This window comes from Aplidium turbinatum, chromosome 4 (genome assembly GCF_918807975.1).
Source record: "Aplidium turbinatum chromosome 4, kaAplTurb1.1, whole genome shotgun sequence".
NCBI lineage: Eukaryota > Metazoa > Chordata > Ascidiacea > Aplousobranchia > Polyclinidae > Aplidium > Aplidium turbinatum.
Window position 1 is genome coordinate 5,207,922 of NC_137475.1, and position 21,438 is coordinate 5,229,359.

General features: G+C 39.6%; 1 protein-coding gene across 1 annotated transcript in view; it reads right to left on the reverse strand.

Annotated features, from left to right (window-relative positions):
• The window catches only part of LOC145768851 (E3 ubiquitin-protein ligase MYCBP2-like), a 72,583-nt gene that overhangs the window by 26,455 nt on the left and 24,690 nt on the right, over window positions 1-21,438 (reverse strand). Inside the window, exons 36-68 of the mRNA XM_082580457.1 lie at window positions 21,213-21,367; window positions 20,801-20,960; window positions 20,215-20,343; window positions 19,429-19,607; window positions 19,004-19,229; window positions 18,838-18,919; window positions 17,925-18,109; window positions 17,593-17,703; window positions 17,098-17,179; window positions 16,542-16,640; window positions 15,952-16,071; window positions 15,244-15,502; window positions 14,590-14,798; window positions 13,941-14,141; window positions 13,558-13,790; window positions 12,630-12,713; window positions 12,007-12,168; window positions 11,340-11,619; window positions 10,829-10,922; window positions 10,012-10,469; window positions 9,261-9,726; window positions 8,811-8,879; window positions 8,485-8,657; window positions 3,630-3,760; window positions 3,140-3,265; window positions 2,853-3,009; window positions 2,381-2,457; window positions 1,931-2,073; window positions 1,381-1,501; window positions 1,125-1,212; window positions 982-1,050; window positions 483-597; window positions 41-170 (exon numbers count right to left, since the gene is read on the reverse strand). Coding sequence (XP_082436583.1) covers window positions 41-170; window positions 483-597; window positions 982-1,050; window positions 1,125-1,212; window positions 1,381-1,501; window positions 1,931-2,073; window positions 2,381-2,457; window positions 2,853-3,009; window positions 3,140-3,265; window positions 3,630-3,760; window positions 8,485-8,657; window positions 8,811-8,879; window positions 9,261-9,726; window positions 10,012-10,469; window positions 10,829-10,922; window positions 11,340-11,619; window positions 12,007-12,168; window positions 12,630-12,713; window positions 13,558-13,790; window positions 13,941-14,141; window positions 14,590-14,798; window positions 15,244-15,502; window positions 15,952-16,071; window positions 16,542-16,640; window positions 17,098-17,179; window positions 17,593-17,703; window positions 17,925-18,109; window positions 18,838-18,919; window positions 19,004-19,229; window positions 19,429-19,607; window positions 20,215-20,343; window positions 20,801-20,960; window positions 21,213-21,367 — 5,373 coding nt within the window. The remainder of the gene's footprint in view (window positions 1-40; window positions 171-482; window positions 598-981; window positions 1,051-1,124; window positions 1,213-1,380; window positions 1,502-1,930; window positions 2,074-2,380; window positions 2,458-2,852; window positions 3,010-3,139; window positions 3,266-3,629; window positions 3,761-8,484; window positions 8,658-8,810; window positions 8,880-9,260; window positions 9,727-10,011; window positions 10,470-10,828; window positions 10,923-11,339; window positions 11,620-12,006; window positions 12,169-12,629; window positions 12,714-13,557; window positions 13,791-13,940; window positions 14,142-14,589; window positions 14,799-15,243; window positions 15,503-15,951; window positions 16,072-16,541; window positions 16,641-17,097; window positions 17,180-17,592; window positions 17,704-17,924; window positions 18,110-18,837; window positions 18,920-19,003; window positions 19,230-19,428; window positions 19,608-20,214; window positions 20,344-20,800; window positions 20,961-21,212; window positions 21,368-21,438) is intronic.

A 21,438-nucleotide genomic window follows, 5' to 3' on the forward strand; every position in this document is an offset into this window, starting at 1 on the left:
AAAATGGTGACCTGTACAAGAAAGCCGTGTGTATGATTACCTTGTGTGGGGTGCTGTCGGGGGTCATTGACAATCGTTGGGCATAAAAGTGTTTGAACTGACCGCTAGACGGCGTAGTTTGATTGGACAACGATCGATTGCGATATTCTTGAGTAACACGTGTGTCCGACCTGAAACCAACGTTGCCAAAACCTAACCAGCAAATCAGTCCCACTTTTACATAGATCCACCGTCGGCAGACGTTATCAATGTAAAAGTGGCACTGACTTTGCTGGTTGGTAATGAAAATAATTAATTGTAATTGAAGCTTATTCAATGCATTTGTTTTATAAGGAAAACATAGCGTTTAAAATTGTACTACTACTAAGATCTGGGTCGTCATTACGTTTTGGTTGAGTCGTCATTACGTTTTGGTTGAGCCGTCATTACGTTTTTGCAGTCACGTTAACGTAAGTAAGACGACACATAACATTTAAACTCACGCATTGCGTGGACGTAAGTTGTTGTTGATTCCGTTTTCCTTTCCATGCTTGGCAAGGTAGGCGCACGGGATAGCAGGGAAAGGGCAATGACAGCACGTCGACAATGGAAGAAGATCTGAAGAGTAATTCACGTCAAAATGACGCAACGGGCTGAGATCATTACGTATATAATGACGAAGCTACGCTAACGTCGTTGCGAGAAAAGAGAGATTTATCACCTGACAATGAAATGTGTTTTTAATAAGACAAAAACAACATGTCTCAATATTAATATTTCACTCATAAATCTCTCACCGGCGACTAACCCTTCTTTTACAAAGCGATAATTCATATTGTGTGGTCACTTATGATGAACTATAAGTCTCAAAATATAGTAAAGGTGGCTAAAACTAAGGGGAAAAAGCTACGAGCTTTTCTTGCAGTGAATGTCATGCACAACTCAATCATCATACTGAACAAAGAGCAATACGTATTATTGTCTGCATAACACATTACGTACAGTTTTGATCCCATATTTTCTGGTCGTCGATTTCTGGGTCGTCGTGTAGAATTTCAAGTTTTGCCGAATCTGAGAAGATAAGAAATCATTTCTCACAGTTCTGTTCAAAATGTCAGAGACCACGCGCTGTGAAGGCGGCATACCTGATTCAAGCTTCTGCTCATAGGACAGTGGGGAGCTTGCAGATGCACTGACAAGATTGAGGAGGAACATGGCGTTATCCTTCATCACCTGAAACAATGAATGTGGAGTAGTGAAATTTGATAAAGAACTTTCATGTTTGAACTCCAGACAGCAAATCATCCCTTTTTTACATTGATTCAATGTTTGTACACGTTGAATTGCATTCTATTCTTAATTCAAGAGCTTTTTGCTTTAAAACCACATATCTTATCTTACCTGATGAGCATTAGTTGGAAGTGTGAGCAGGTGATGCAAGCGGTTCGACCAGCTCCCGGAAGATTTTGGGGGCGGAGGATCTTTCTTGGGAGGCAGAGCGGCGTTCTTACGTGACATGTACCTGCAATGCATTGTGGGAAGAAGCTGCATATCACGTGATTACATTCGTCATAAAACAAACAAATGTATGCATTATAATATTGGGAAAAGAGCAACGATGAAGTGTTCCTGGATCATCTGGATGTAGTAAGAACAAGGACTGCAAAGGTTGCGGCAGAAGGCAGAGCAGATAAACTGGCTCGTGGCTCATGTTAATCATGCAACCAGTCAAAAGTGATCGCTTTCATATACGTCTGTTGACGAGGAAACACTGTACAAGCTATTTGTTCTATGAAGAAAAAGGTTGCAATTGTATTCATGCAAATTAGTGTAAAATAAGATTCGACATAAATGCCACGATAAAACTTGCTGTGACGTTGGTTTCATCAAAACGTAAACGTATTAAGACGTAATTTTAGGGCGATGTGACATCATCAATTAACAGACGTACTTCTCGCGGCAGATGACACACAACAGGTACCAGGTGCTTCCCCCTACACCTCCGTCCCCGCAATCTCCTGCCCAGCCCCCACAGTAGTGGCCACTGCTGTTGTATCCTAATCCACCGGCAAACTTGCCACATCCGGGATGCGCCTGAAACGAACCAATCAGAGCTGAGTTTCGACAACAAAATCAACTTATCACCTTGAGCAAGGCTAGTAAACAAAACAGTAGACAAGAATTTTAGTCAAAAACTGCCCAGAACACTTCTACTTGTAAATGAGAATTTTATCTGTTGTTAATTTGAAAGATACAATACAATTTTGCAGTTTTTCAAAGAATGTCGTTGAAAAATTTATTTCCAATTTTTCTTTCAAGTTGTAAACCTGGACAGGTCATAAACGAAATGGCAAACACACGTCACACAAGAAGTGAAAAGGACGTTAAAACAGCTACGTACCTGCTTCATATGATAGGTCACCGGGTAAGGGTGAACTTTGTCGCACAAATCGCAGGCTGTGTCTTTGAAGTGGTCTCCTGCTTCTGCATTAGCTGACGTAAAAACACACCATTGCAATGCTATTAAACATTCAATCAACGTCTATAAAGCGTGTTTCAACTTAAAATTAGCTACAGTTTAAAAAGACTGCTAGAAATTATGATCAGGCAGCGTTGGGGGGTCTGCAGTCTGAAAATAAGTTCTGTTGTCATGATAGCAAAAGAACGATGGAAAATGGAACGATTGAAAATAAAGAACAACGATCTTTTTAATTTAAAATCACTCAACCAATCAGCATGAAATAGAAATAGATGTAAGCCAATTAAATGAAAGCAGCTATCGTCACCATCCCAGCCACCAAATCAGTCGTTTTTTACATAGATTTAACGTATGCAGACGTTGACTTAATATAAGAAATGAGCGATTTGCTGACTGGGAAAGCTATGCACCACATCACCTTGTAGCTGCTGAGGTTGAAAGTAGGGCATCATGTGCTGCTGGGCGTTGCGTCGAGCTTGTACCAGTGGCATGATTGGTTGGTAGTTGCGCTGGATGGCTTTGCGCTTAAAAGGGGGAACTTTTAAGAAATGCTGCATAGAACAGACCGTGGATAAGAAAAACTTAACTTCACGGTTGTTGGGTTTCATCACGTTACATTGATTAAACGTCCCGCTGTGGTTATAAATGAACAAATACTTTAAAAATAAAATTATTTTTTACCTCAGCATCGTTAAAACCATTTGCCACCGCGTCAACGCTGTATCGTTTGGAGACTTTGGAAGTAGGCGGAGCCTTGTCGCCATGGCAATTAAGATTTTGATTGACAGGTGTGGGTATGGGAAGACTCTGCAAAAGTCAAGGCATTATAAGAATAGTGAAGCTTGAACTTCGACGATCAAAAAATGTTACTATCAAACAAAAGTGACAGCAATTTGCTACAGTTCACTTTTTAGACCTCAGCAAACTAGCAGCTGTCTGACAGGATGCAGGGTAGTTATGAAGGTGGAATGGTTCAACCATAGTGGGGAACAAAAACGATAAAGATAGACTACACAAGTGAGAGTACGCAAGAGGTAAAATTACAAGGGCATAGAAACTAGTCGTAGATCATTGTGGAAATAGAAAATCTGCACCAGCAACCCCATCTACTAACATAAAAACCAAAAGAAACTTGTCTACCAGATCCTGTTAACAATGGCACGATACCAACCTGATTCTTGACGGCGATCTTGGTGACGGTTTCCGACAACCTGTCCCAAAACATGGCCAGATGGACCAGGGTATCGGGGGGTGGGGCGACAAGGTCTCCATCTGACGTCATCAGCTCGTCTTCGGTGGAGACTGAACAAGTGATTAGAACAATGACGTTTAGATGTTGAAAAGATTTAGAAAATAAGCTGTTTAACACTTTGCTCCTCAAAGGGAGGCCAGATTTGGCCCCCCCCTCATATTTCCTTTAATTATTTGAAGCACAGTAACGCCATGCACTTGGTTTTTCTTGACTTTTCCTAAAATTGCCAGGCGGATCTGATGATATTAAATTTGATGCTAAAAGTTGTGTAGTTTTCTTGTAAATTCAAGATTTTGGTGAATTTTTGCTATTTCTAGCTAACTTCCAGCAAAGCGTGAAATGGATTACATTGCGATGACAAGCCATAAGCTCATAATTGCTTCGTGCATCGATATGCGCGAGCAGAGAGAAGCATCCTCTTGCTTTCTTTTGTTTGGTTTGACCTCAATAATACAAAGCGCGTTATTTCTTATGCTACAAAGAAAAGCCAGTGATCGTAAAGCTGTTAATTAGAAACAATAATAGCAAGCTTTTTTGCGTTATCAGCTCTACAAAGAAGAATAGCAATCCACGATCAAAATAGTAGGCTATGGAGGCCACAAACTATTCAAAACAGTTGTTTCAAGCAGATAATATTCATTGACGAATAAAAAACGTTACAATAAGAAATCTTGTATACAATAAGAAATCTTTTCTTGGATAAAGACACGAAAACCTGGTTTCGAAATAAACGTTCTATGGAAATGCTCTCATTGACAAAACTTGCAATTGAGGAAATGTATCACTGCAAATGCTTTTGGGAGAAGCCGGAGAAATAGCGTTTTTGCAAACAGTAATTGTGAGATACACTCAAAATTATGAGATAGGCTCCATTTACACGTAGCAGCTAACTCGATGGCGTCCCTTCACTGCTTTATGTCGCCTACTTGTTGTTATGTCCTGTATTTTTGTTTCACAGTGCACTGTGTTTTGTTCCAAAGAGCGCAAAATAAAGATGATAATGCCTCATCTACATTACAAAATATTTTGTAATGTAGGCCTACAAACAAAATGTACAATGTACACAATGTACATTACAAAATATTTTGTACTGTAGACGAGGCATAAATTTAGGCGTCACATAAGACAAACAACAAATCAGCTTTCTTCATCATTGATTCAACATCTGAATACGTTGCGCCAATGTATAAGAGGCCGGCTATTGTGAAGACCCGCCATTTATAAACGATCCGATTATACCAAAAGTGGGACAAACTAGTGGATCAAAGAATGAATAAATAATGCTGAGAAAACTAAATCTAAGTGACGAACAATACCGATGTCTTCATTTATCTTGGAAAAATGCTGCCTAAACTTATCAACAAAAAATACAGTAAATAACGGCAAGGATCCCGAAAGCAGAATTTGCTCGACTTTGGCATGAATTTAGTCAGACATCTACAGTAATAATTCCACACATACAATAACGGGCTCTCAACTGCTGTAAGATACATAATAATCAACCTGGTTCTGGGCGATTTGTGTAACAGTTTAGGGAAAGACACTACTTGAAATGATGCACCACACAAAAGATTTTCAATGAAGACTGAGTCTAAAAACCGATGTGGATAGTGCTGCACAATAACTTCAAGTTTAGGACAGAAGAGGCACAAAATATCACGATAAAAATAAAGACCTTGTGGGAAATTTTCGAGAATCATAACACGATGCAAATACCATAAACGCTTAGTTTGCATGCTGCTCTAAGCTGGCCGGCAACCACAAAGGTAGACAATAGCCTACAGGCAGTTTATAATTCGATAACAGCGCAATAAACATTATAAATACGTAAACCGACAAATTTCTTTTACAAACGTTTTACGTCTAATAGTAAATTTTCCCCCAACAATTTTTTGTGAAGCACTTGCAAACCACGGTTTTGTAAAATAATTTATCATTATTATTTTTTACTTCTCGGATATTGTAAAACGTCATCGGCAAAATCACAAAAAAAATTTCATTACTTCAATGTAGTAGGCCTAAGAATTTTTTATAGAATTGTAGCCACGTTGTTTCAACAAAGAAGCCATTTTTTAACAATGTAAAGTTATAGAAAATAATTTGCAATCATGCAAATCGTTGGAAAGAATCTAGGAAGTCCTCTCACAATCTGGCACAAAATGATTATGTTTATTGTATCTCAGTAAAATGTTTTACGACAAACTTTGAAGCTTCGTTATAATCATTTTTATCTTTGAAGTCAAACGTTATTTTTTTTTGGCCAGAAACATAATCACTGCCTTGCTGACGTTGTCGCTTTTACGCGTATTTTTAGTGCTTCAAACAATAAGGACCCAGTAAGCAATCCAGTCCTTTTACATTGATTCAACATTTGTAAAGGTTAAATTTATGTAGATTTGCTGACTGTGGGTTATTTCACATTTCCTTTGTTTACGCATGTTCCTCAATTCGCTGTTGCATTATTTCCACGCTGGCGGACTAAAAATGTATTTTCAAATTGATTGACACAATCTTCAATAAAAAGTGAGCTTCGAACTTAGCTTTGTTGATGTAAATGCTGTATTTTTTGTGGATGTAATTTATGAGTCATGTTTATAAACACTCGTAAGCGAAATGACTTATGATGTGGCCTGCATGATATTTGTGATGCGACTTGACACAAATCCACAATTTCAAAAGCACTTAATTTGAACTTAGAAATTTCAGATTATTTCAACAACTTGTTCAATTGTCTTCTCTCTACTAAAAATATTCATACTACAAACTCAATTGTAGACCTAAAATAGACAAACGAAGATGTAAACAGCTATTCAAGCAGGCTAAGCTGTTACTTATGAGAAATTTGGTTCCATAAAACTAGAAGCTAGCCATGAGTTTCGGAATGCATTAGTTTAGGACAAAAATGTAAGACAACAAACGCAGTTTTGTTTTTTTTCAAATTCGTATAACAATATTACTCTGATTGTAACTATTTTAGAATCAGTGAGTACTGAGTAGCTTACAATAAGATTTGCTCGCAAGTCGTAAATTCTAATCAATGCAATGATTCGGCACACCGCACACACACTTCGTGCGTTCGATCGAGCTCTTTGTTATTTAGAAGTTTGCATGAAATCGGATTAGCACGGTTAATTAAAGGCGGCAAGTTAAATCAAAATTGTCGTTTTTGGGTACCTTTGCAAATATTGAAATATCAAGTTTAACATATAAAATTTTAAAATAATGAGTTTTCAAACTTATAGACAAATGATTTGCTTTCACACCAGTGCAACTTCTGTTGAAATAGCATCAGCGGATAACTCGTAACAGCTGATTGAATTTGATCCAAAAATGGCCCCCCCTTGAGCAGTTAACTTCCAAAAAAACGTTGAAAAGCAAAGGGTTAACGTCAATTTGTTGGCTTTAAGCTCAATATATGAACACAAAGGGAGAGATTCTTCATTCTCCTTGCAATGTTACAATTTAAATACATACTGAGCAGACTTTATGGGCAAGAGACACCAACAAACCTTGTCCTTTTCTAGTAATGTTAATTTAACGTTTATTTTAACTTCAAATTTAAACGTTATTGAAAGGCCAAAAATTAATTAATAAAACTTTCATTAAAAAAATTAATTAAATAATGATTTAAACGTTATTAAATTTAAATTTTACGTAAATTTAAACGTCAATAGAAAATTGGCGAGTTCAAGCAATGCTGTATTAACCATCTAGGTGTGCGCTTGAGTCACGCACCACAAGGACAGGCTTCCATTCAGTGGCACCTTGTGGATGTAGTAATTACAAGCAACAAAACGCGAAAATCTTACTCTGCTATTCTCGCTGACCGGGCCTGCGTCAGTGTTTGTGTTTGAAGAAACTCCCAGTATCCCAGACAGCAAAATCCATTATTTCTACATTGATTCATAGAATCAATGTAGAAATGACGGATTTACTTTCTAGGATAGTCAAGGTTAAAGATTCCAATATAATCAATCAGTCAAATGATTAAAATGTTGGTTTTCATACCAACTGTTCGACCAGTTCTTACCAACTGTTCGACCAGATATTTAGAAAGCGTCACTACAAACATTGTTATTATGATAACATGATCACAAATTTAAATGAAAAACTACGAAGCTCCTGCAGTACCTGAGGAACGCCTCGGCTGGCAGTTGTCCTTCGTTGAAGACATCCCTGATAGCAACAACACAAATGCAATATGCAATAGATTGAGTTTCGCTTTTAGCAGCATTATCAACGTTGCTTAGTTCACAATGTAGATATTAACGACCTGTTTTAGCCTGATGCTGCGAGTTTGCAGCATCAGGCTAAAACAGGTCGTTAATATCTACATTGTAAAGTATCATCTCTATGTTGAGAACACAGCGAGCAGATGGCGATTTAATAACCAAACCGTATCGCTGCAGCATTCACGCTAGCAGGCTTCATGCGCGGTCTGGCTAAACACTTCTGTTCAGAAACAGGAATGGTAAGAGGGGTAAAGCAGGGGTTAGGGCTCGACCACTACAGAGGAGTACATGACTGAAGGACCATTTAAAAGTGGTTGATTTATCGGGTAAAGTTTTCATTTAATGGCCCAAATAAACTCTATGTCTTATGAAAGAGTTTTCCTAGAAACCATGCTCAAAAAATAAACATTTACGGTAAAAGCACAATAAAAAGTCAAATACCCTTGGTGATTAGTGATTACATACCTGCATGTTTAAACGTAACATGAGTACATACATACATACTAAATTAGTACACATATACCATAATAGTAGATACGTACCTGCATTAACAAACTTGAGGACCTGCGATCGTTCAGTATGATTGAACTTTAGGAATGACGCACACGCCATTGCGTCATGCACAATGCCTTCGTGCCACAGAAAAGCCGCGAATACAGCCCGGGAGCATTCGGCAACCAGGGGCGATATTGTCTTCACGGATTCGGACAATTTTCTGGATGATTTAATATCAATTAAACATGAAGTAAACAGCAATTTTTGGTAGCTTGCTAAAGCATGTACTACAAGTGTTATCGAAAACCAACATTTAATATCGATTCAGGATTCAATTAGTTGCTTGATGAGGTAAATTTAGAATCACGCTTACGTTGCTGTGAACGCGGGTTTGTCAGTGGCAGTCTGCGACGGTCTCCGCTTTGACATAACCTTTTCTTTTCTGTTAATGTAAAATAATGCAATAGAATACTATACCGACCCATATCATTCAATTATGCCTAACTAGAGAGGAAGATCTCCTCGAGAGAAGAGCGGCCAATTATAGAGGAGAACTCTAAACTTTTAGAAAAGAGCATATTTCGACAAACTGAATGAAGATCACACATCTTGTGATATTAAGGTACAATTTTCTCATCGTCATTTGCAGTGCACAAAGCTAGTAGGCTAGAATGTTAGCTGAAGATATGCGAATTATTCTAAAAGCAAGAGGAGTGTAAGACATAGACAGTGCATTAAAAACGTTGGCAACCTCTGGCTTTTTGGTGATGGAATTGGGAACTTTACAGCAAGCATTATAAAAATATAAAATCTGCATGCAAACCTCAGTTTGGACTTTCTGGGCACATTTTCCGTCTTTTGACGTTCCTCTTTCTTTACTTCTTTTCCTTCACATTTTGCCGCTTTTTGCTTATCTTTTTCGGAGTCTAATCCATTTGGGTTTTCCTTGACTGGGGACAAAATGTTTCCTTCAACGTCGATGACGTCATCGATGAACGGAATGTCGTCATCAGTGACGCCATTCATTTGAGAAGTCGGCTTGCTGACTTTCTTGATTCCTCCACGAAGGGTTTTCCCAGGAGGAACCTTCCCAACAGAGTCGTTTCTCGGACGATAAGCAGTTTGCAATTCCACAAGGCTCTTCCTGGACATAGGTTTGGATGATGGAGCTCCACCGAGACTCTGCCGCCTCTTCTCGCCAGGATTGGAGTGGCTACGACCAGAGGACTTGGAGCTATGGACAACCCCCTTCCCTCTTCCAGGCCTTCCTTCTCCGTTTTTATTTGTCCCTGAAATATACAATAAGACATAAATAAAATAAATACTCAATATTAATTTATTAAAATAAATTAAAAATAAAACATAAATACAAGCGGTGTTGATTAATGACTGTTCAATCAGTAACTACTCAAAAGCGAACAAGGCAATGTTTAGTTCAATAAGGCTGGGAAGCTGGACCTGTTGGAGTGTTGGGTGTATGCTTAATAATCCAACAACTGGAAAAAACTTTTTCCATTGTTTACCTGACCAAGAAACTTTTTAGACTCAAAATTAACTATCAAGACTTTACAAACCATTTTTCTTGGCATTTCTTCTCGTCACATCAGATTCCGATGAAGAGCGATGGTGATGTTTATTTTTAAACTCCCACTGAGGACCTTTTTTCACTCCAGCCTTATCAATGACTCGTTTGGGAGCTTCTTGCCGAAGTTTCATGGGTGTCTTCGTGTCTTCAATTGCTCCTACTGAAGATGAAGCAGGTTTATGAAAGTCATTCTTCTGTTTCAAAACTTGTTCTGGAACGGAGGAAGGCTCCTCAAAGATGTTGAGGAGACGTGCACCATCAGGAGCCGCGTTGATATTGATCTTGGAGCCAGTGGCTTCATCCGTCAGAGCCACACTCCTTGGCTGCTTACTGAGACCTTGAAGCGCAGACAACTCGACGATTTCTTTGAGCTGAAGATACTCCGTCCCACCACGTGACACTGCGAGCGTCCATGCGTGACGGTCGTCCGGTACTTCTTCACAGAATCTTTAAAAACAATAAAAGACTGTTCAACTTTCACTTGGATCAAAAATCACAAATAGTATTATTAAATCTTGCCAAGAGTGACTGAAAGAATGTTTTTTAACCAAGGGGTTAATTGAGAGGAAGAAGTAACTCTTTATTTTCGTCAATTTATTTCTCCAATATCTGAAAACATGATACAATAATAACCAATTGACCCAATAGCAACAAATCACTAATTTGCACAACAATGTTTTTAGTTAAACTTTATAAAGTGAACTAAAATATAATATTACAATCGATTGAACAGAATTAATCGCTCAAATTTAGCACGAATCTTCGAGTTCCATCCGTAGACGACAAAGTTGAATACAACAACCTACTGGGATAAAGAGCTTTTTTGCAGGAGGAGCCATATCCCAGTTTTGTTCCTCTTCACACTCATGGCCATAAACACGTTCCCCATCACCAACTTGCCTGCAGGAACATTTGGTGTAAACTTTAATATTTACAACAACTTCACTTGTCATATAGTACAAACTAAAACTCCATAAAAAACACAACATTCTTTTGAAAAGTATGCACTATATACGCGAATACACATTGTTACAATGAGTATAAAGTGAATAATTGAGTATCCTAAATTTGGCAGTTATAATATAATTTTGATAAGCAGCATACTTAGGCTTTGTTCAATCACAAAGATCCCATCTATTTGATACATTAGCAGCAGAATGCAGACATTGTCCAGTGTCCACACTAGTCATAGATGGAGCATGTGTAAGTAATTTTGACTACACAGGCGAATTTAAGTTAAAAAAAAACAGTTTGCAATGAAATCTTGATTGTTTCTCAACGCTGCGAAACGCAGGGTTTCCATCGATAACCACTCACCTATTGGTGTCGCCTTTAAGCTCGGGTTGTAACGGATGTTGTGGCCTGACTTCCCACACTTGGCCACTTTATACTCCCCCGGGACTTTTTCTTTCCACTGGAGGACTCCCCCGTCCATGGGAGAGAGCGAGAAAGAGTCAGAGAATGTTTTCAACGGTTCAGCCTCCTTGGTAAACGCGCTGGGGGAGGGCACATTTGGTTGGAAAGTTGGTTTGGGGACATTAGGGCGCCCACTTGTGGCAGCTTTGCTGGTAATCTTGACTAATTTTTTGCTATCACCCTGGCAACGGAAAACAAACATGTTTATATTTAATATTTTACTTCACACAAAGCGATGCAGTGGCAATTGAGAATCAGTTGCAGCCTTTCCTTGCACAGAAAGTGGTATAGATGTGCCATAAATGGTGCTTTCGGCGCTGCTTTTTGGCATAACACTTAATAACATACTGTAGGCTACATAATGGACATGAAAAATCTTTGCCTTTCCGTCCACTTAATCTAAATCTTTAACCAGTGGACATTAGGTGAGACATGACGGCACTAAATAAACGCACGAAGCTTTAAATTAGATGTCAGGCGAATAGTTTCATTGCAGTTTCAGTCGTTTCTTCTTGTTAGCTGCACAGTGGTTGCGATAACGAATCAAGAAATAGAAGCTGCGACATACCACAGACTGGACTCCAGATTTAGGATCAGGCTTCTTGGTGACTCTGGTCAATTTCTTGGCTGTGTTTTCAACAGGTACAAGGAAAGTCCTCCCATAGTGTTTGTGAAATGAAATGCACCAAGCGTCGGCTATGTCGTCGTCACAGAACCTTTCGATGCTCGTCTGGGGAAGTAATGGTTTTGTCATTTCAACTGAGTCAAGTGACAGGGGTTCGATTTCCGGTAGAGACGCAACTATGTCAGACTAAAATTCAGATCATGCTCACTTTATTAGAGTAGAATGCTTCGCAATATTTTCTGTCAAGTTTTGCTTCTAAAAAGTTAACTGAGCATTTTTGCGTCATAAAAATCTCCCATTGAAAAGGTTTCTAACCAGCACAGCAAATTATTTTCTTTTTTGTTTTTATTAAAAAAAAACGTGCATTTAACCATGCTGGCAAAAGTTTAAACCGATAGCATTAGCATTTCAATAATTGTCTATAGTGCTTCGTACGCGATCTTTTTCTAGGTAAGATCATCGGTTTCACCCTTTTCTACCATCATACGGACAATAAAGCCCAGTGAATCAAAGCACTAGGTGAAAATGTAGTATTTAAGTGGATGCAATCAAAAGCATTTCCAAACCTTTGTCAGCTTCACCCAGGTACCGTCGTTGTTCTCTACTTGCTCGTAATACTCTATGACGTCATCGTACTTTAACAAGCCGATCTGGGACAAAAATGAAATTACTTCATCATTTTTTGCAAAAACTTGATCATGTGGAACAACGAAACATATTGTTTTTTTACGAAACAAGGATATAACAGCCAGGGCTAGCTGTATGACCAAACTAATGATTGAAAGGTCGCTAGTTCAACGTTCAAACCTCATATGATTCATTTCGGTTTCGTAACTCTTCAATCATGCTGTTTATTGATTCAGTTAATGTAAAATGTATGACGCTGCAATGTATGATGCCTGATGTCAGGCAGCACCTTGACTGGTTAACCGCAAGGTTGTTCGGTGCTGCCAGATCTTTCTATTGCTATATTTTGATTTTTATGTAAATATGTTTCGTTTTCTCGACTCGTATTATGAAGGCAAATAAAACAAACATCTCTCTCTCATCAAGAACAGGCAGTGTTGAAAAGTCGGTTGGTTCCGGATTAAATTTGACAATATGTTTTCAGATTCTTTAAGCCACAATCTAGTTCTCTTTCCTTTGTGTCGACGTTTAACTTTAAATCAGCTTGTTTTACTTTATTTAATTTATTTATAAACTCAACTTTCTGTCATGAAATAAATTTTAAAGTTTCGTTTGTTTTATGCTGGAAATGTAAGGCCCGCATACCGATCTGCGTGGCTGAGTTTTGGCACAAAAAGTAAAGGAACGCCTAGTGGCAGACACTGACATTGGCTACGTTTGGTCTTTCGGTCCACTTTTCGGTACTTTTTTACTTTTCGGTACTTTTCGGTACTTTTTCACTTTTCGGTACAAATCATAAATCATTTCGAATAAGCTTGTATAAGAAGAATAAATAAACCAACAATGAACAATTTCTTTTTTGCTCACCTGAGTGCTCTGTAGAGTGGGGCTACTTCGTATGCGCAGACCTCTGCTGTTCTCTGTGGCAAACCTCAGCAGCCTGCACTCAAGGTCTGCCGGCTTGGCAGGAATTTCTGTGCTTCCAAGGGGAGCATCCGCAACAGATACCAACTGACGTGGACCTCTCAGTTGCTGATCCAAAGTAACTTGAAGAGTGTAAGACGCGGCTAAGGATGGAATCCAAGTCGCTCTGTATGTACCTGCGTGAATACATTGCAACAATGTCATGCACTGTAGTAAAACACCGCTAATCAGACCTACCTCAATTCGTCCTATAATGTCGGTTTAGCGAGGTCTCGCAAACAGTCTTCATCATATAAGAAATAACAGTATTTGATGAGAATCCTTGCCTTTGCTGACGTGGGCAACCAATATATTTTCTGTCTTCAAGGTTCGTTTCAAGGGGTAAGCGATGCGTAGCTCTTCAAACGAGTACTCCTTGTATGGACGCATCATTGTGATGGTGTGGTACCGGGATTCCTTATACTTTGTAGCCTCGTACCGGGTTTCGAACACGGGACTAGGGTCTCTCGAAGGAAGGGAATCCGCAGCTGAAAGTATAACCGCACATCAAGAAAAGGACAATATAATTTTTTTTCTTGATCCGGCCACCCTCGGTAATGGGAACATCACCGGATTAAAACAGGTTCACCACTGCTACCACAAATAAAAGCTGTTTTGCTCTACTAACAAAATTACTGCCACTAAAATTTCAAAAAATTTGAAGCTGGATGAGAAATTGTTCATTCGCTTGTTCGGTTCACAACTGCTGACTTGTAGAAGACTAGTTAAAAGCACTTTTACATAGACCATGCTCCATCGTTTCATAAAATTCACACTCCTGATACAGGTGATTTATCCTCATGGGTTAGTTAGCCTCTCCTAGGTTAGAAACCCTATATAATTTACCCCAGGTAAGAACCCCATGTGATTTACCAGAGTTGATCTCCCATGTGATTTACCCCGGTTGAGAACCCCTGAATTATATGACCCACTCACCAAACCGATTGGCTTCTGTCAAATTGACGTGCGCAGAAGGTTGGGGCTTGGCAGACAGCTCGACCTTGAGCGTGGGCACGTATGCTGGCTTGCCGTACTGGTCGCGAGTTATTATGGTTACGGAGGCGGGGAGAGTGTGAACCAATGACTTCGTATTGAGGTGAAGCAAGCACTGCTTCGGATCGATGTAAGGATCTGGCTGGAGCCATCTGGATGGGAATAAACCGTTATTTTAACGTTATAAACTATTGCAAAAGGGAAAAAACGACATGGAATAATTAATTAGAAAATGGAAACCCTAACTAGTAAATCAGTCCATCAAACGTCTGCAAACGTTGCATCAATGTCATAACAACAGACTGTTGCCCTGTTTAAGAGAAGATATAGAGAAGCAATGCAGGAAACAATAGATTTATAACCTTGCATGCTACAGACATGAAATCCATCACCCAGTTTCGTGACGGTTTTAAATCTTAAAGATTTTTTGTCTTTCCTCATTGATTAGCGTATCGCATGTTACAGCTGGTACTTCCTGATTCGTGTTAAAATGACAACAGCATCAAACAACGCTTGTATATTATTCACAACCACTTCTGTGTGGGCGATTCTGTCATCTTGCAGACAAGTTGACATATTGGCGCGAAAAACGCTAACCTGGCAAGGCGCCCTCCAGTGGTGTCTTCAGCAGCTGAGACAAAATCTTGAAGAAATAATTTTTCTTTCGATCCTTCGCTGATCGGGAGATTCCCGTTCAACCCTTGCGACGAGCTCGGGAAAAAATCGAGGTGAAGCCCGGGTAGGAAGAGCGCTGAATGCCGCTCAAGTGTAACCGCAGCCGAGCTCTCTATCGCATTCAAATGTTCAATCTTATCTTGATTGCTTTCGCCGGAAGGTGGCGCAGTGTTCTCGTCGTCTTGAAGACATATTTGAAAATTTTAATCAGACAATAACATTTTCCTGCACCATAAACAATGGGATGTTTTATATTTTTGATTTACGAAATTCCTGGGGTCCAATGTGGCGGAGTTTTGGGCAACAAATTAACGTTCAAAAACTTACTCGTTATGACGTCATTTGAAGGATCAAGTAATATAAAGCAATGGCATTGGACAAGATGCAACATCGAAGTTTGATATGAAAAGTTCCAAAAAGGTTTAATTACGAAATAAAACGACAAAATAAACAATACAGGTAAAAAAATTTAATGCATTCAAGGACATCGAAACAGCAATGCATGGAACACACAAACTTTTTAGTTTTTGCTTTCACACAACAGTTGAAATCGGGTAGACAAAGTATAAAGAATTCCCACAACTGGTTAAAAGGTTCCCAGACGGTTGTCAAGGACAATTGGGAACCTACCTAGCCACAGTTGTTGGTGGACCTTCATTAGGAGAGTGGATGCTAGTCCTGCAGTGTTTACCAGGACATTAACGAGATGCGAGCCATCGTGATCCTCGCTCAGAGGAGCGATCTCGTATCCTGAAAGGAATGGACGAATTATATACACTGGGCAACAAAAGTTTTGTATTTGACAGCCTGAAGAGCGTTTCAGGATAAATTCGGCAGATGAATCCAAATGGACAATCAGATTTTTACTACCACGTCTATTCTTTCAGATATTGAATATATGATGAAAAAAGCATCACGCTCAGTTTGCAAATATAAGTTCAAATCCACATCTAACCCTTGTTGTGTTTAATCAGTGTCACCTAAAGTTTAATTTATCTAATTTGGTCCTTTTGACATTAAATCAACGTTGACTCAATATAAAATGAAGAATTTTACTATCTGGAAACGAATTAATGTCTGACGTGACTCATGAACTTTTAACGAGAGTTAATGCATAACAACGCTGAATCGGCATAAAAGAAAGATTTAACAGCTTGAAGAACTTGCAACGTCTGTTTGAGCAATGAGCAATCACAAAACCCCGAGCCTTCCAGGCTTACCTGTTACCACACATCTGAACCCATAGAAAAGGTGGGGTTTTTGGTCCCGGCTGTTCGTGTAGTCAGATGCTGTCTCCAATGAGAAGACTAGTTCATTGCCTGAGTATAAAACAGACAATAAACTTCTTCTTCTTCAATTACTTTGCCTGAACCAGGCATCGACGGCCTCAGATAAATAATTAGACCAAATATTCCAATTATAAGCTGCATGGATGATTGTTTCTGTCTTGTCGTTAAATTGTTAATATACAATAAACTTAGATACTTCTAACTAGTCAAACTGCATTCCCATGCTTGATGGCAACGACTCATGTGCTACAAGATTTGTTAGCTTTTAAATAAAACAAAGGAGAGAATCACGTGACACTTAACCGAGATAGCATATTCGATGCTTACGTCACCCAGTAACGTAGCGTGCTACATGGTCAGTAGATCTGTGTTCGATACCTGTCTGGTCGCGCTAAAGAACACTATGAAAACGCCATTGGATTAGATTGAATATTAGGTTTGTCTTCGTAGCCGTCTTAAAGGCGATGTAAATACTACACTGCATCACCTGGTAACAGGAGCGCCTCCTGTGGCCAATTCTTATCTTGGCTCATCTTGTTCAAAACTGGGAACGCCTTCTGGTCGCCATTCTGTAAGAGGAAAAGTTAAAGATAATTCAAATGAAAAGATAAGAGAGCACGAATGGGCTAAGGTTGCCACCGATATGACAGACAACTAATAAACAATGTTGGAAGCTTTCCATCTCTCGGCGTACGGTCGTGCAGTTGAAAAGTTAGTTTAAAATTGTTCATACACTCGCAGGTGGTGGATGGGCCATCCACCGCCCTACATTTCAAACACAAGGGGAAACTTGGAATTGTCAACTTTGTAGATCAAGACTGCGTTAGTGGTTTGAAGTCTCTACAGGTCGTTCAAATAAAATATAAAAAATTACGCTTCTGAGAAAGCTTTCGCAGATTGAGAATAAAAACCCATACCAATCCTCTACTGAAACCCCAAAACAAAGTTGGTAAACGAATGATAGAAATGAACCTAAACTTACCTTTTGGCCTGGCTTGGTGAGGTACAACTGCAGGAAGTCTTCAACTTGTCCGGTCTGGGACTTGGAGGAAAATTCTACGAGCATCCACTTCACAGAAGGAGGGAAAGACGCCTAAAGAAAGAAGACATTTACTAGAACGCGCTATGTGTGGTTCATATTGGTCTAGTGGATAGAATGTCTGGTACTGAGTCGTCCAACGTTGGTTCGATGCTCTGTCAGGCCACCAACAACCTTATGGATGTGGCGCTAAATCTCGTTCCCACTCAGCATTATGGGAATGGATTTTTCAAAATTTTTGCTACAAATTGCTCTATATCAACAAGAAATATCACCTTGTATGATTCCACGGTGGCTTGTTTGTATGGGTGGCTGCTCTCCACGACAAGATTGAAGGTCTTACCATCTTCCTTATAAGCGGGCGAGGACAGCTGCTGTACATTTATCAAAGGAAGCAAGATACTGCGGATGAACTCCAACACTTCGACAGCACAATGAGGGTTTTCGCTCGCCAGAACACCTGTCAAATATTTAAGTTTTGTTCAATAAAAATAAATCTTTTCGTGCAAACGTTGGTTCTTAAACGAAAAAGGATTGCCCAATGTCAAGAAAGTACCAAGCTTCTCGTTTTATGAGACCCTCGCCACTTATCAAGTATCTTGTGACCACCTTTCTTTCAGCAACTACGCTCATTAATTACACCATGGGCAGTGGTGAGCGGTGTTTTTTGACTCGCATCTTAGCTGGGTATCGAACCAGAGACGCATGGTTGACAGTGTCTTAACCACTCAACCAGCCCAAAGCCTTATTCTCAGATTGAGAGTCTTTGATATGAAGCTAAGTATGGGCAGTTGTGTGGAGGTATAACAATAAGTTCGGTTGCACTTGAAGTGACATTTTAAGCGCTACATATTTGTACTCGTACAACCCTATAAAAAAATGCAAAAAACTTCTTTTCAGAAGACAGATAACTCCCAAATGCGTGGTCGTTGTTTAGTTTCTTTTTTCTAAAGGTTAGCTGGCGGTAATCTGGTTAAATTTGTGCCGTTCTACTTGACCAAACCAGGGAAGCTTTCAATGTTAAGTCGCATGCTAATTCTTCGTCAATATGGCAACCGTGAAAAAAATTGGTCTGAAGTGAATGTGTAGAGCCTTAGAAATGTTATCATAACGTTAATATTTACAATTTTATACAACAACTGCTTGTTCTTTTTTACATCAATCACTGCATTTACAACAGCTGCTCACCAATATGGAAATATATTTCTGGTAAAAGAATGGTAACCAATTCTGTTCCGAGGACTTTCTTGGCCCGGTCACGTTGCTTGATCTTCAAGTTCCTCAACATTTCTACACTTGTTCCGGCACGGGAGCATGGATCCGGTTCTTTAGCATCTTCTTCACCATTCTCAACCTCTTCAAAGTCTTCAACCTCTTCCGGGTTAAATGTCACATCACCTTTGACCTTTGACACGTCGTCTGAGGTCACGCTGTTGAAGATATCGACTGCGGATTCTGTGACGAGTGCCAGGATATTAAGGGCGTGCCCCTGATAGGCCAGTCCTGCTGTCGCAGGGGTGGTTGCCGTCCCTATCCACTTGTCGCTGGGGGAAGCCGGGAGATCATCGACTGGGGAAGATCTGTAAAAATGTTCCTTTTTCGTTTGTTTTTTAAGTTTTGATGGTAACTTTTCAACTAAAGTGTAAAAAGAAAAATGTAGAAAAACTGCCCAGAACACAGATATTGAGATTGTTTATGCATCTAACAACGTTGAAACAATGCAAAAAACTACTGAAAGGTTAAGTAAACATATTTTACTATCAACTTTATCAGACAAACCTTTGGTATACAATGCAAGGAATCTGGCCTCGCAACACTGCAGTGCCGTTCTTGCTTTGGTCCGAGTGTGAGAAAGTGAAGGTCACCCCGTCCGGAGATGGAACCGTGGACTTTCCACCTTCACCGCAGTAAGTCTGCTCACCACGGTTGCACAGCACAACGCTGTAGAGTTGGTGTTTCTGAAAAGTAACGTTTTGTTTAACAGCAAACACACAACACAATTCCGTTGGTGTTTCTGAGCACAGAAAACACATCAAACCAAGCAACAACACAAAATAAACAATCACTTCAATTTGAACTCAACCAAAATTCGACGAAACAGGTATTATCGGCTTTATAAGGAATCCTCATGTTAGGTTATGTCTAAACTTTAAAATGGCGACAGCGGCTACCAACCGCTCATGGAATTATAAGTTCTGTGTCCCACAAGACATCATTGGTGGTGGATAGGTAAATTGTCTTCCTTGCTTTCTGTTGTGATGCATCTGCTCCCGCGCTATCACGCGTCGTGCTGTGATTTCGACTGCTATACGTTGCGATAACGTACGCAAATCGAAAATAATTATTGCCATGTAGCAACTACCCAGACAGCAAAGCAACCGTTTTTTACATTAATTCAACGTCTGCAGACGTTGAATTAATGTAAAAAAACGGTTGCTTTGCTGTCTGGGTAGTGACACCACTTCAACATTGAGGTTCCGAGAAAGCTCTCGTCTTAACTATTGTGTTAAAAGCATAAACTCCTTAAGTTAAGGAGTCTATGGTTAAAAGCATCAATGTTCTTACGTTTATTAGGAAAGGCTTCTTCAGTTTGATGTGGTAGATGTGATCAGCAGCACAGTCTTTAGCTGAGTAGCTGCCTTTCACCTTCTCAAGAGTATCCCAAAGCGAAAAGTCTCTGCGAGATGATTCAGGCTGAAAACAAGATAGAGTTGTGAGCATCAATTCTGACTAAAACCAGAAGAAAAAAAATCTTCTCCCAAACACAGTCGGTGCTAAATAAAGTTAACCACAGGTGCAGATCACAATTACGTTGAAAATGCCAAGTAGTTCATTGCACCAGGTAGAGCAACGGGATGGTAATAAAAAAATTAAACAACTTCAGCCTGCCGGCTTTTCTTTTCATAATTTTTCTCAAGCTGTCAATCAAAATGAAATAGACTCTTTTCACTAGAGAAGATCGTGGCATGGCAATCTAAGAACCCATTTTATAGCCGTCGCTCCTAGTCCTGGAACACAGCATAAAAAGATTGTATGATAGGAAAACCACCAAAAGAGCACAGAGCATAAAAGAATCACAATACATAAGATAAACACAGCACAAGAACACCAAGTTTACATAGCACAGCCTCGTTAGGTGTCAAGCGTCAACCTGTTTCAAGAACTTGAGTTCGAATCTGTGTTCCCCCTTGCCGCCGCCATATACACCGAAGCTACAGATGAAAACTCCATCAGTGTCCACAGAGAAGCAGACGCTGTCTGGACAGCCATTTCCACTGTTCCAAGGTCTGCTGTTGTCCGTGCGGTCAAACCTGCAAGGTCAAAGTAAAAAACCTTTATGAGCTGGTAGGGAGAGGGCATGTGGGGGAATGTTAGCCCATTTAGGGGTATTTGTTTAATTGTGCTGGTATGAAAGAGATATCTGATGCCACAAGATAATATTCGCCACAGTCTTCAATACTTTATGAAATATACTAAATCCAAACAATTTAACGCCAACAATAAGTTTGTGTTTAACCGATACCAAATAAAGAGAAACTACACTTTAGTTGCAATGCAGGTACCTCATCACAGAGCAGAGGACTTTTTCCTCTTTCGGAGCCGTATTCAGGGAAGTTGTGTCGGATGCCCTGTAGGCTAGGTCGTTGGTAAGGGAGGATAACAATTTGCACGCGCTGGTGATCAAGGACTTGTCAGGAAACAAGAGAAGCCTTGAAAACTGGAAGCACATAGATGAAGAGTTAGTGGGAGATGAAGAGTTAATAGGGTATGATAGTGACAATAGAGTTT